This window comes from Delphinapterus leucas, chromosome 6 (genome assembly GCF_059928025.1).
Source record: "Delphinapterus leucas isolate spDelLeu-1000000601 "Yukka" chromosome 6, BTC_Dleu_Yukka2, whole genome shotgun sequence".
Taxonomy (NCBI): Eukaryota; Metazoa; Chordata; class Mammalia; order Artiodactyla; family Monodontidae; genus Delphinapterus; species Delphinapterus leucas.
In genome coordinates, this window is record NC_143134.1 from 74,043,197 (window position 1) to 74,057,640 (window position 14,444).

At 34.9% G+C, this 14,444-nt stretch overlaps 1 protein-coding gene across 2 annotated transcripts in view; it reads left to right on the top strand.

The window, feature by feature from the left end:
* The first annotated feature begins 176 nt into the window (after positions 1–176).
* ZNG1A (Zn regulated GTPase metalloprotein activator 1A) overlaps positions 177–14,444 on the top strand; it is a 48,770-nt gene continuing 34,502 nt past the window's right edge. For both annotated transcript variants that reach the window (XM_022573563.3, XM_089913268.1), the window contains exons 1-5: positions 177–466; positions 4,189–4,275; positions 6,125–6,221; positions 7,357–7,448; positions 13,503–13,562. In XM_022573563.3, the coding sequence (XP_022429271.1) occupies positions 310–466; positions 4,189–4,275; positions 6,125–6,221; positions 7,357–7,448; positions 13,503–13,562 (493 nt within the window). In that variant the 5' untranslated portion in view covers positions 177–309. The remainder of the gene's footprint in view (positions 467–4,188; positions 4,276–6,124; positions 6,222–7,356; positions 7,449–13,502; positions 13,563–14,444) is intronic.

Sequence of the window (14,444 nt, forward strand, 5' to 3'; positions counted from 1 at the left end):
TTAGCTTTTAAGGATAAAGGCGCACACAGAGACGACGTCAGGTCTGGGCCCAACAAGTCCGCCTCGCTCGGGTGCGGTTCAGAGAACGCGCCCCAGGGACCTGCCCAGTTCCCCTGGGGGCGTGTCTAAGAGGGGAGGCGGTCCTCAGCCGGAGACCAGGTGATAACCGTGGGCGGCATCAGGAGGCGCCACGCGTCGCGGCATGATGACGTCAAGCACGCGCCGCGCGCTTACCATGCGCAGCTGCGGGCCGGCGTCTTGATTCCAGGTGTTTCTCTTAGGTAGAGGTGTGCTGTGCTGTTTGCCAGGATGTTTCATGCTATTGGCTCTGCGGATGGGGAAGAGGAGCAGGCGGAGGAGGATTGTCCTGAATTGGTCCCCATTAAGACGAAGCAAAGAGGGGAGAAGGAGGAAACGTCTCGTCCCGGCGCTAAGATCCCAGTCACAATTATCACCGGGTATTTAGGTAACTAGCAGTCCCGGTCAGAAAATGCAGTGAACGCTGTTGTCCTGTGAGTTTGAGGCTGACGGTACCTGTTCTCCTTAGGCATCGGGGCCTTCTGGCCGACAGCAAATGTCTCTGAGGTGGGGGCTGGGTCACTTGCTCTCCGACTGGGTTGCTTTTCATCTCAGAGGTTATGCTCAGACCCCTCTAAGTTAGGGTCACATTTATCAAGTGAGATTGAAAATTAGCCTCGCCTCGCATTTTTGAAACTAGTTCTGGCTTTGCAGTGTGAAGCACGGACCCACCCCTCATTATGCATGTGACCTCTAACAAGTTACCTTGTATTTCTAAAGTTCACCTGCCTCACTTGAAAACGGAAATAGTTCCAGTCAGCTGTCTGACTTTGCTTTTCTCTTCTGCTTAGTGGGGCAAGAAATACCTACCGTATAACTCTGTTCCAATTAAAGTATGACCTTTCTGAAAATGCCCGACACCGGAGGACCATTCCTCAGTATATTTCTCTTCCTCATGAGCCAGTCTCTTCCAGCCTTTCGTGTAAAGTACTCCTATCTCAAACTTTTTTTTTTTGAGGTCTATTTGTAAAGTACTGTAGGAGAAAGAGTAAGAATAAAATTACTGTGCCCTCAAAGGCTATATTTCTCAAAGTGAGGACCTTCAGGAGTTCATGGGATCACTTGAATTCATAGCTTTATAAACATAGTACAATTTCCTGAAGGACAGTTTATGCCCTTACACTAGAGGTACTTTACTGGAAAAGTTTGAGAAGTATTATTTTAAAACTTTACAGTTAACTAGAAGGGCTAGAATAAATACCATATTAAAAGTGTGGGAAAAGTTAAGAAATGTAGATAAAGTGAAACGATCTGGGGAAAATAGTACCACTTCTAGATGCTGCTGCAGACAAGTACAAACTTGGTGCACCTGAGGGCCTTTTATATAAAAATAGGAATTAAATCACTGGCATTTCTCTTTTGTTGCTTTGTAGACTAAGTTTATTTTCATTTTTACTCAGGATTAATTTTATAAAGGAGTTTATTTATTAATAAAGGAATTTCCCACTGTTATTCAGAGGCTGCTCTACTGCGAAGTTGAGCAGATTTCTTTTCTGAAACAGTATAGTTTAGACTTGCCCTCCTGTCTTTCCCCATTTTGCTCACTGGTAGATCAGAAGAGCATTGGAGATAATGGTCTGAAGCTTAGGAGTGAGGACTAATGCCAGCAACTTTGTTGCTGAATCTAGGGGATAGTTTCCTTACTTATTCTTGACCATTTTCTCTTTCTTGAACTCTTGTTCCCTTGGTTTCCATCACATTTTTCATCAGATTTTCCACCTACTTCTCTGGCTTCTCCTTTAAAGTTTATTTTTTCCCCTCTCTGTCCATCCTTTTAACTTCATACCCAGCTGGTTTCTATTTTGATGTCCCACAGACATGTCAAACTCAGCATGTCTAAAACTTCATGTTACCATCCCATCATGAATGATGGTTGCTTCTGTGAGCCCAACCATCTGGAATACTCTAAAAGCTTCCTAACTGGTCTTGAGTCATGCTGCCCTTTAATATATTCTCTGTATTTGAGCCTTAATGATCTTTATGAATGTCAATCAATTTTGTCACACCCTTCAGTGGTTTCTATTTGGGTTAAAGTTCAAATTCCTTAACATGAATTACAAGAGCTTTACAATCTGGTTCTTGACCACCTCTTTAGCCTGCGAAACTGTGGCCCAGCCACACTGAACGACTTTTACTTCTACAATGTGCCAAGTGTCTTGGCCCCAGGAATACTTTCTTCTGTTAGTCCTCTGGCTAGATGTCCCTCTTAGGTGCTCCCTGACATCTTGTATATCTATTGAAGGTGTCATCCCATGACATAATTGCTTCTTTATTGCTCTGAATTCCCCTCCTTCTCCCACTTCCTTTAATGTTTCTAAGCTTCCTGAAGGTAGAGAGAGTTTGTCTGTGTCTTGTGCACTTTTCACCAAGGCTCAGTATAAAATCTGGTCCATAGGAGACTTTTGAGTGACGGAACTGTGTCTTAAGGTCTTTTGCTTCATAATATGGTTAATTATGAAGCTGTAGTAATTCTGTTAGGTCTCCTACATCCACCCCTTCCTTTCCATTTTCACTGCCACTGCTTAGTGCAGCACTCATGCTCAGGGCACCTGTCTCACACTTGGACTGGTTTTAAGAATTTTCTCATTGCCCTGTGTCCTTAAGGTCTGTCCCTTCCATTCTAAATGTCAACCTTTAGTGATACTGAGCTTCCTAAAGCCCGCTAAATACAAGCCTTCCATCCCTTTGATAGCTTTATACGAATGTGACCCAAAAAAGTTGAAGATATTAATACCCTATTACTCAGGAAATCCCTCCTAGTTTTACCCTAGAAATCTTGTAAATGTACTTCAGAAGATGTGTACAAGCTTACCTGTAAAAGTTCTTAGCACCATTATTTGTAATAGCAAAACACTAGAAACAACCCAAATGCGCACCAGCAGAAAAATAGGTAAATAAATGACATATTTATACAGTTGAACTGCACTAGTATGTGCATGCAGTTAGGGTTTTTTTGTTTGTTTGTTTGTTTTCCCCTGCATGGACTTTGGTATGTATGGTTCACAAGACAAGTTTTTCTTCTGCTTGAGCTGAATGTATTAGGTGTAATATGCCACCTACTGGATAGAGTTAGCATAGCTTTATGAACTTTTCTTTCCTAATACTGATTATTGTGTCTTTTGTTAACATTTCCTAGATCCATTCTCCATTTTGTGTGTGTGTGTGTGTAATCAATTTTATAGATTGCTTTAAGCATACTAAAAGTAGCCATATAGATATTCTGAATTTGTGTCTGGTTAATGGTGAATGTTAAAATAAAAGAAAGGTCTTTATGTGTAAATTCTGGGGAAGTAAACCGTATATTCTTGACTAAGAAACATTGTCATCGTGTGAAGGGATTTAAATATTTTATGTTTTATAAACTACACAAATACTTTATTCCTTAGGAGCCCTTACTTCAATAATTCCTTATTTAATAGAAAATTTAGATGCCCTTACATTAATTGTGTAAGTTATATAGAAGGTATATTTTTTTGTCATATGAGGTCAAAGAAATCTATGTGACGCACCTTGTTGGAGTATTTGTAAATATTTATAAAATTTTATGTTAGCATAAAGCATTTTTAATAGCTTTCAAAGGATACTTTAATCTTTTCCTCTAGAATCTTCTTTTACCATTGTTAAATAATATTTGAATAGCATGCAAATTTTAAAGAGTGTTAGGACTCTTTATATCTTTTTTTTTAAGACTTTATTAATTTATTTTGGCTGCATCGGGTCTTAGTTGTGGCATGTGGGATCTTTGTTGAGGCACGCGGGATCTTTCTTTGCGGTGCATGGGCTCTTCGTTGCAGCGCTCGGGCTTCTCTCTAGTTGTGGTGTGCGGGTTTTCTCTCTCTGGTTGTGGCACGCGGCCTCCAGGGCGCGTGGGCTCTGTAGTTTGCAGCACGCAGGCTCTCTAGTTGAGGCCCGCAAGCTCAGTAGTTGTGGCACTCGGGCTTAGATGCCCCGCGGCATATGGGTCAGTTCCCTGACCAGGGATCAAACCTGCGTCCCCTGCATTGTAAGGCGGATTCTTTACCACTGGTCCACCAGGGAAGTCCCTTTATATCTTTTTTTGTGTCTCTAAAATTAGTCTTTGAATTTTGTTATTTAAAACATATTTTATAGGTGCTGGGAAGACAACACTTCTGAACTATATTCTGACAGAGCAACATAGTAAAAGAATAGCAGTGATTTTAAATGAATTCGGGGAAGGTAAGTAAAGTTCAGTAAATGCCATGCTGCAAGAATTTATTGGACAGTTAATTCAACTGGTGAATTGATATTCCATATTTTAAAATGAAAAGGCGAGACATGATAATGTGAACACATTGCTGTAGATAGTTTTGGAAAAATTAGATTCATTTATGTTAAGCTTTATTTTGTATGGATTCGAGATACTGAAATAAGATAATTTCTTTAAAATTTTATTTTGTTTAACTTTAGAATTCATACCAACAGAATTAAATTAGATTTTTGCATAAAATAAATATCTCCAGAAATAAAAATCTAAGGATATGAAAGAACATCTTTCAGGAAGATTTTTGTACCAACTAGGAAGGTCCTTTTGTACTGACTGTATTGTATAATTGCAACTTTTGAAATATATTTGAAAATGCTTCAGGCTTATAAGTTTATCTTGTTGAACGTTTATTATTCTGTAAAACAGTTAAAACAGAAGATTTAAAAAATAAGTTAAACATGTGGTCTCCATCCTCAAGCAACTTCCTTTATCTGTGAAAATGTGTATATTTAACATTCCAGTTTTTTTGTCTTTAATATTGAACTGTGTTTAAAAAAAATGTATACAGCAGTGTTAGACACAATTCTCTGATTTCTTTTATAAGCTTTTCTTCTCAAGTGTGAATTTTAATAAATCTCATGTTTAGCCAAAAAATATAACTTCAGTTAGGGTATTTCTTAAATTATACTTTTTTTTCAGTTACAAATTGGTAAAGGAGCTAGGATTATTAACAGGATGGGAGGCCTGTTAGTTGAACTTTATTTCTGGTTTTAGTAAACTGAAGATAGTTTCAGTAAACTAAAGAGTCTTGTTAGACAAAAATAAAAATCCTAAGATTTTTTTAATCATAGTTTTTCATTCTAACTTCTTATTAACTGATCTTCTGTTGGACACTGATTACATTTATTATTATTTCTTACTATCTTTCTTCACTCTTTCTGGACCTTTTTCACAACTTTGTCCTTTACAGCATTTGTAATACTTTCCTTTTCATTTTATTAACGTTCTCTACACCCTGAATTCTGTAGCAGCCCCTTTCAAAACTCTTTATCATTGCCTAACTGAAGTATAAACAAAAAATATATGTGAAAAATTATTCAGGTTTTTGTTGTTGTTGGTGGTCATTTGCTTTACTGGATATTTAGAACTCTTTCCTGGCTTGGGTATGTTTCTTTACTGGAGGAAAAGTAAGACTTTTAAATAATTCTTATTTGATAACAAGCATCTCAGGCTCTCAAATATACTTTATCCTTTCTCAAGTAAGCATTGCTAGGAAACGTATGTGTATTTGATTAAAATTTAATTTTTAAGTGAGCACATTGTTACCCTGGCCAAGCAAAATTTCCTCAAAATGAACTAAGGGTATAACTCATATGGGGAATACTGAACAGTCTGTCTAGTAGACACAGAAACAATTTAGAGGAAGAATGAAAAGAAAACATAGGTAAGAGATTGAAGGGCATATAAAAACCAATATATAAACATACTGGTCTATCTAGAGAGTTGGCCATGGACAAGAAAGAACACCTTTAAAATAGCTACTTTATTAGGAAATGGGAGCAGGCTAGTAAGAGGCCTAAAGAGGAAGTAGATTTTACATTTGCCTCTTTAGGGGTTTAAATTCTCTAAAAGAAAGAAAAGCTAAAATAATCTAGAGTAGTATAGTTTAAAATATTGAGGCAGCCTGAATAGAATGAAAGAATAAAAGTTACGAAATGTATTGTCTGCTTTGAAATCTGCTCCATTATTGAGTATATTCATCTTTGTTTTTGGTTGACTAGTGGACATAATCTAAAGAGTGCTTCTTGTTAATTATTCTAGGAAGTGCATTGGAGAAATCCTTAGCTGTCAGCCAAGGTGGAGAACTCTACGAAGAATGGCTGGAACTTAGAAACGGTTGCCTCTGCTGTTCCGTAAAGTGAGGAATGTTTTTACTGTGTGCTTGTTGGCTTCTGGAAATGTTTATTGGTTATATTTCTAGCTTTGATTTCCTTATGTAAATTAACTGAAGCTACATAATCTTCTTCACTGTATTCTCAAGTAAACGACTTATTAGTATGCATTTTCTTAAAGCATTTCTTGATGCCTTGTTTTTCTATCTGCTCTAATGCTGTGGTCCTTTTATTGAGTTTTTTGTTGTTGTTTTTGATGTCAGGGTTTAATTAATAATCCCTGTGATGAATGAAAGTCTCATTTAATGTGTAAAAAATGATTCTGAATTTAATAAGTCATTGGTCTTATTTCCAAGAATTCAACCTCTAAAAACAAAAATAAATGACCATGAAAAAAGAGAAAAACCTCACATCCTGTTCCACCAGTTATAGTTGTTTCCAAGGACAGTGTTTTATTCACCAATATAACAGCTCTTAGAAAAGGAGTTGACACATAGTAGTCACTCAAATGTTTGTTGAGCAAATTAGGAAAATTAATACCCATATGGTTGATTTTGTATATTCTAGTGAATTAAATTTCTTCTACATCATTTACTATCTTAGGTGTTTGAGTCAAGTGTATTAACAAGGCTAAAACTTAACAGATTTTCTTAGACAATTAAAATTAAATATTTTCTTGCACTTTTGATATTATTAAGAAAAAAAGGAAATTAAAGCCTGCTACTCTAATTCAGAACAGAATTGAAAGGTATTTAATTATAGTGTCCCTTTAGCTGTTGTATTAAGCTACTGTAATTCCTAAATTTTGTCGTTTTCTGTATGGATTTTTTTCTTTCATAAAGCTATAAAAATAACAGGTTCTGACTTACTTTAGTCAGGTATATTAAAATTTCCTCTGCTTTTAATTTTAATAAAATTAAAGTATTAACTCATCAAGTATCTGACTTCTTGTTACCTGTCAGCATATATGCATCCATTTCCCTCCCCTCCCCCAAACTGGTAAATACTGGATGGACATGTTAGAAGCTTGGGACTGAGGTAAATTTCCACATGCCTAAAGAGATCTTTATCCCTGGTTGCTAAATATATTTTTAAATGTTTGTGATGATCACTTTAAAATATTCAGGCAATCAATGTATATCATGTTTTGGCATTCTCCAGGGACAGTGGCCTTAAAGCTATTGAGAATTTGATGCAGAAGAAAGGGAAATTTGATTACATACTGTTAGAGACCACTGGATTAGCAGATCCTGGTAAGAAATGTCATTATTAATAACCAGAATATACTTCTTAAACATTTAAAAATAAATGGACTAGAGGAATATCTAAAATGAGTATTAAAGCTTTACTCTAGATTAAAAATTTGTTATTTTGCTTTAAAGGAGAAAAAATACTGAGTTGTCATGTTTCTTTGGCAGATGAATGATGATCAAAGTGTTTGGTAATTTTAACATGCTAATAAAATTTGAAGTTCTATCGATTAATTTAGGGTTATTGGCATGAACAAAAGTTGTTAAAAATATTAGGAAAATCTAATAAAATGTAGGGAAAAAGGAGACATTCTACCTCTAGTATATATTTGGTTGGTTCTGCTCTACAGAGATCTTAATTCTGATTGCTTTTTTTTTTTTTTTTTTTTTCTGTACGTGGGCCTCTCCCTGTCGTGGCCTCTCCCGTTGCGGAGCACAGGCTCCGCACGCGCAGGCTCAGTGGCCATGGCTTACGGGCCCAGCCGCTCTGCAGCATGTGGGATCTTCCCGGACCGGGGCACGAACCCGTGTCCCCTGCATTGGCAGGCGGACTCTCAACCACTGCACCACCAGGGAAGCCCCTGATTGCTTTTTAATCCAGTTTTCATAGAGGGTCATTTAGAGATATCTAAGGGCTTTTGGAGTTAAATCCCAGAAATACTTATTCCCTTTAAATTAATTGTTAGCATTTTGTTTTTCTACTATTAAACTTGAAATAATTTTATTTGTAAATATTGTCATAAGGTAGAGAGTTAAATCAAGCCTTTTTTTCTGGTGTGCAATTAATAATGATTATGAAATTTTTACCTCTGAATGGAATCACATCCAAACTTCCCTGTTGAAAGCTACACAAAGTCTACCTGTTTCTAACAATGGGTTTCTGTTCCTTAACATCTTTATTCCAAGTATGCAGAACATTTAGTTTTGTAAGGCTGACCCATACCATTATTTGTTTTTTGATCTGGGTCTACGGCATTGCACCATAAAACCGTATTAAAGAACTGTTTGGGAATAATTTATTGAAGGGGTCATAATTGTTTAAAAGAAATATTGGAGTGTACTGAAGGTTCAAATGTAATCAGTTGTTACTTTATTTTGAAGTATTACGTAATAACATTGTCCCTATGTTTTCAGATTAGGATTGAGTTAGGCTCTTTTGGTCCTTACAGTAGGCATGAATTTTTCATATATTTTCATACATTTCCAAGAGGTCTGACTGATGATAGGACTTGGACCACTACATTGATGTTAAATATTAATTTAAATCTGGTAAGATGGGAAAGTATATTGTGTGCCTCTTTTTGAAAGAGAAAATATCAGTTTCTTTCATTGTAGCCACTGCATAGAGAAAAATTCTTGTAATTATGAGAGTAGGTGAATTTACTAAAACACAGTGTAGCTTTTCAGAGGAAGTAAAAATTAAATAAAAATCTCAGAGAAAGCTTTTGTACAAAAAGCTTTTGTAGGTATAAACAGTTTGATGTTTCTTCTTTCTTTAGAATAATGATTTTTGTTGTTTGGGTAGAAATGAAACATTGATCATTAAAAAAAATTTAAACAGTAACTAAGAAAATACAAAGAAGAAAGTTAAAAAAAATGTTGTCCTATATCTCACTACTGTAAAATACAAGCAGGTAAATTTTATTCCAAGGATTTCTCCGTGCCAGGGCTACTTGCTGTGGTATGTTGAATGACAGCATCAGCCTCAGCTGGTAGCTTGGGAAAAATACGGATTCTTGGGCCTCATCTGAGATCTATGGAATCAGAATCTCTAAGGGTGGGACCCAGCAATCTGTTTTAATAAGCCCCCCAGGTGATTCTTACACATGCATAAGTTTGGGAAACCCCACTCCATGTGTAAATATGCAGAAGTAATTTTATAAAATAGGATCACATTCTTTGTGCTATTCTAAATAATTATTAATGTAGTTCTACTTGAACCTAAAAGAAGAGAACTTGAAAGAAGTGAAAGAATTGCTGAATGTCAGGTAAATGCTTCTTCACTGTAAGAGATATGAGTTAAGGAAAAAAAATTATAAAGAACGTAAATTGGACAAGTTATTTTTTAAATTACGTGTTTAAATTTTCAGGGTAGTACCTATTGACTCTCTGGCATAAAGGATGAGGGAATTAAAACACTTCCGCCTTCTCCCATTTGGTTTTGGTTCATTGTATTCTTTGCTATGTTGTCAAGGTTTCTACATTTATATTCTGTCATACTTTGTTTAGTCCTGTGTTTAAACTGTTTTACCAGCACTATGGCTCCTCCATTCCTGAGTTGATCAATCTCTTGATCAACGGTCAGGTAATCTTTTCAAGCTTTCAGTGCTGTATTCCTTTAGATCTCGCATACTTCATTGCTTGAGAATGCTTGTCTTTTTTTTTTTTTTATACTTGAAGGATTACTTGGCTAGGTATAAAATTTTCGTATCACAATTTCTTTCCTTCAGAACTTTGAAAATGTTGCATTATGATTTCATAGTACTTTTGATTGGCTGGATTTCCTTGTGCAGTATTTTTCTCTTTTCATCGGGAAGGATTTGTTGAGTGCTTTATTCTTTGAGTTTCAATGCTGTTGTTTCCTTTAGTGTTTGAGAATGTCTGCCTGTGGTTTTCATTCTTGAAAAACAACTTGGCAGGAGGTAATATCCTCAGAGAACACCTTTGTTAGAACTTTGTGGGCATTTTATTATATTGGAGCAATGAATTTTACTATAGAAAAATCTGATTTTTTTCCTGCCTCCTTGAAATTGACTTGCTTTTTCATCTAAAATGCCTGAAAAAAATTTTCTTTATTTTTAAAGTTCAGTAATATAACCAAGATACATCTAGGTGTCATTCATAATCATGTTTTCCTGGATTACAATATACTCTTTAGTCTGTAGGGTTAGTGCTTCATTTAGGGATATTTTCCTTATTTATTACCATGAAGAATTTTTCTGTCAAATTGTTGGGTTCTCTTCTTTATGACATGAATTTTTCATATATTGAATTTTCTTTTGTTCTCCATATTTATTATCTTCTAATTGTTTTGATATGTCTTTTGCCTCTGCATTTACTGTAATCATCTCAAATCTTCCTTTTTGCCCGTAATTGTTTCCACCAATGTCTGTTGATGTTTTAAATGAATTAATTGATTAAGTAATGGTACATTGGCCCTAAGTTTTATTTCTTCAGCATTATAAACTACCTTTTCATATTATTCTGTTTTATTTTGCTTTGGAGACTTTTTTTTAAGCTCTTTCCTTTTTTAAAAAAAATAGTTTTACTTGTTTCTTTTTCATCTTTTTAAAAAATTTTTATTTATTTATTGGCCACGTCGTGCGGGATCTTAGTTCCCTGACCAGGGATTGAACCTGGGCCACAGCAGTGAAAGCGCCAAGTCCTAACCACTGGACTGCTATGGAATTCCCTAGAGCTTGTTTTTAATTAAGATTATATTGTTTTTATCTTTCTTATTATAAAGAAGCCCTTAGGAATTTTCTTTGGTTTCTTCAATTATGTTTCCTTCCGGAACAGGTTCTTTGCCATCTGTATTCCCCATTCATTTGTTCATTTTATTCTATCCCTCCTTTTATCTGCTTTTTGCTTCTTTTAATCTGTAGTAACGTGCATAGTTTTTTCACCATGTTTATGCTTGATGTAGGAGGCTCAGAGAACTGTCTACTTAGATGTGGTGTTCATGAATTTTTTAAATACCCTACCCATGTTACCTAAACTTGTTTTTCTCTTGAGCCTTAGTTTGAAAGCTTGGTATAGCTGGGAGCGGGGATGGGGAAGCAGAGAGAAATGAAGTGATTGAGAGAGCCAGATGGGCAATATGATTTTTAGGCTCTGCTCTCCTACAATACCAAGTGTTCCCCTCCTGTATTAGCTCAAACTACTCATGAATAGATTTCCCGTACCTTTTGCAGGGACATCCTTGAGCTTCATACTTCTCTCTTCATTTTGCTCTGAGCCCTAGAAAGTGACCCCCTCCCCTGAAAGTGTGGAGATGGTTAGAAAATTTTACCCTTGAAGTTTCTTTGTTGGCTTTCTCCTGTATTGCTTATTTCTCCCTCAGTTCTACTTCTCACCATTTTGAAAGCTATTTCTGATAAATATTAGGATTTTGTAAACTACTTATCTATAACCTCTTGTTGAGTATTGGGGTAGAATTAACAACTGTCATACATCACATAGAACTTTGTGTTTTTTATTTTTACTATCATTCAGAAATTATGGCAGGAAGTTGTATATTTGGTTGCTGCTGATAAAATTTGGCTTTCAAAATTTTATTTTGTTTATTTTTATTTTTTGTTTTGTTAGGTTTTGAAGAAGGGAGATTCTATAATTTAGCTCAGGGTTTTTTAACCTTGGTACAAATGACATTTTGGGTTGAATAATTCTTTATTTTAGGAGGCCGTCTTGTGTATTGTAGGATGTTTAAGAGAATCCCTGGCTTCTACCTACTAGATGCCAGTAGCATTCGTGTAGTTTAGATGACCAAAAATTTCTCCAGGCATTGCCAAATATTCCCTGGGGAGAAAAATTACCCTGGGTTTAGAATCACTAATTAACTTCATTCTCTCATCTTTACTCCCCCTGTTAAACACCTGCATCCAAATTTTAAGTAGTTCTTTCTTTTGTAGTCTGGTAAGTAAGTATTAAGCCAAAGATACACATCAGATTTAGAATAAAAGCTCTAATACACTCTTACAGTTCAACTTAATGCTAGGCAAATGTTAACTATCGGACTTACAAGCTCTCCGAATAGAAATCAATGAATTAAAAAAAAGATTTATGTACAGTGCTGGGAATTTTACTGAGTGAAAAAAATTAATACTTTTTAAAAATAATTTATTGTTTGGAGTAATGATACTCACAATAGATTTACTTTTCTCCATTAATTAAAATCATGTTGTTAGCCAAGTAAGTGAAGAAAATTCTTATTGACAATTCAGTTGTTTCCTGTTTAGAAGACTGACACTCTCCAGTTCTAAGCTAAATAATTGTCATGGTAAAGTAATTTCCTTGAAAAGGACAGGCATTGATTCAGCCCCTGTTACTCACAAATCCTATTTCAGTCAAATTGGAAAACTATTAAGTTTTTGGAAAAAATCAATACATATCAGGAAACCATTAGATCTTGTGGCCCTTGCTATATCCTGCATGAGTAATCACTGTAAACTGCTGACAGGTATTTCATTGTTGACACAGAGTGATGCTTGGGAGACCACATCTCATCAGGGTAGGTGGACAGCTTTAGACATTGGAATGAGTTCAGTTATCCTTGTTTTTCCCCAGGACTCATCCTTTTAGACAGCTCTGTCACTAACTGGACCTGTGATGCTTTGAAAAATCAAATTCTTTCTTTACTGTCAGTTTTCTTTTTTCTTGTGTTGTGGCATACTAATCAGGGTGTGTGGTTTGGTATTGAACCAGTTTTTGTCAAAAACAAGTTTTAATTTCTTATTTAGAAATTATTTTTCCTCAGTTAAAAAAAATTTCCAAATTTTATATCAGTACTAATAAATAGTGTAAGGATTTATTAGTAAGGACATAGAGTGTATAATTTCACTTTTATTCTTCTGTAAAACTTACAAGTAAATTTTTAAAAATTAAAAAAATTTTTGGACAAGTGATTTTGGATTTATCTATGTTTTGCTTTGCTTTACTTTAGGGAGATAATTATTTGTGAACTGTATGATTATTATATTCAGGAGGGAGAAAATAAAAATAAGACCTGTGTGCACATAGCCATTCTGCCCAAATTATTTGATATTATTTATTGGTAAATTATTATGGCATTGGTGAAAGCTTGATATTGGGTTTGTATGTAATAAGAGTTGTTTTTTTTTTTTGTTTATTGAAGTAGAGAGAGGGGAAGAAATGAGTATAAAATAGTAAATGGTTCTATCACTGTAATTTCCTTAAGAAGATTGAAAACCCATATTTAATTCATATATGTGTTTGCCTGCTAATTCCATTGGGGCAAATTAAAACATTATGGATAGAATTTTGTTTCCTAGTTTGAAGAAATATTTTTATTTGATGAATATTATCATATATTTTCAGGTGCTGTAGCTTCTATGTTTTGGGTTGATGCTGAATTAGGGGTTGATATTTATCTTGATGGTAAGTTTAGAAATGAATTTTTAAAAAAATTTTCAAGTAAAATGTTAATGTTATGGTTAAGATCATTTTTGTTTATTCATATTATACTTTTAATTCCTTGTATTGGTACTCTTTTTAAGCTTGTTTAGTTTGATGATGAAATAAGTCTTTGTTCATACTGATTCTAAAGCCCCAGACAGTAGTAGAACTAGATATCAATCATAATCTCAACTACCAGTTTAGTGCTTCCATTAAGGTTTTCCTTTTAAAATACTATGTAGATTTTCTATATTCCCTGTTGTTTAATTTATGTGCTTAGTATATATTAGAGCTTTTTATTTTAAATAACATATATAGTATGAGGATCAAATTTCTGCTTTCATTTTCCATTAAAAATAAGAATGAAACAAAGCCCCCTACCCCTTGCTCTCTTTACCATAACACTTTTGGGCAATCTTATTCGTAGACTTCATTTAAGACACATTAGAAACCTTCTGGATTAGGCAAATATGTTCCCTGCAACACCCCACACCTGATTCTTCACCTTTCTGTAGACCATATTTTTCATAGACTAAGGGGTGAACTTTAAGAATGTTTGAAGCTGGGCCTCATCATTTTGCCTTAATATATATGGAATGTAGCTGGTTAAATTCCTTCGGCGTCATCAAACTCATTCTGCTGTTGTCCTTCGAAAAAATTATTTAGCATATAAATTCAGAGGTTGCCAAACGAATTGATCATTTGGAAACTTAGGTACACCTCAGATAAAACAGTTGTGTGAGTTAGATTGGTGAGAGATATTCTAAGATGCCTCAGATTTGTTAAGCAATAATTTAAATAAGAAAAGTCTCGATTTTGATTATGTGAAAATAAAGATAAGCTGTCTTGTGTAATTTATCACAT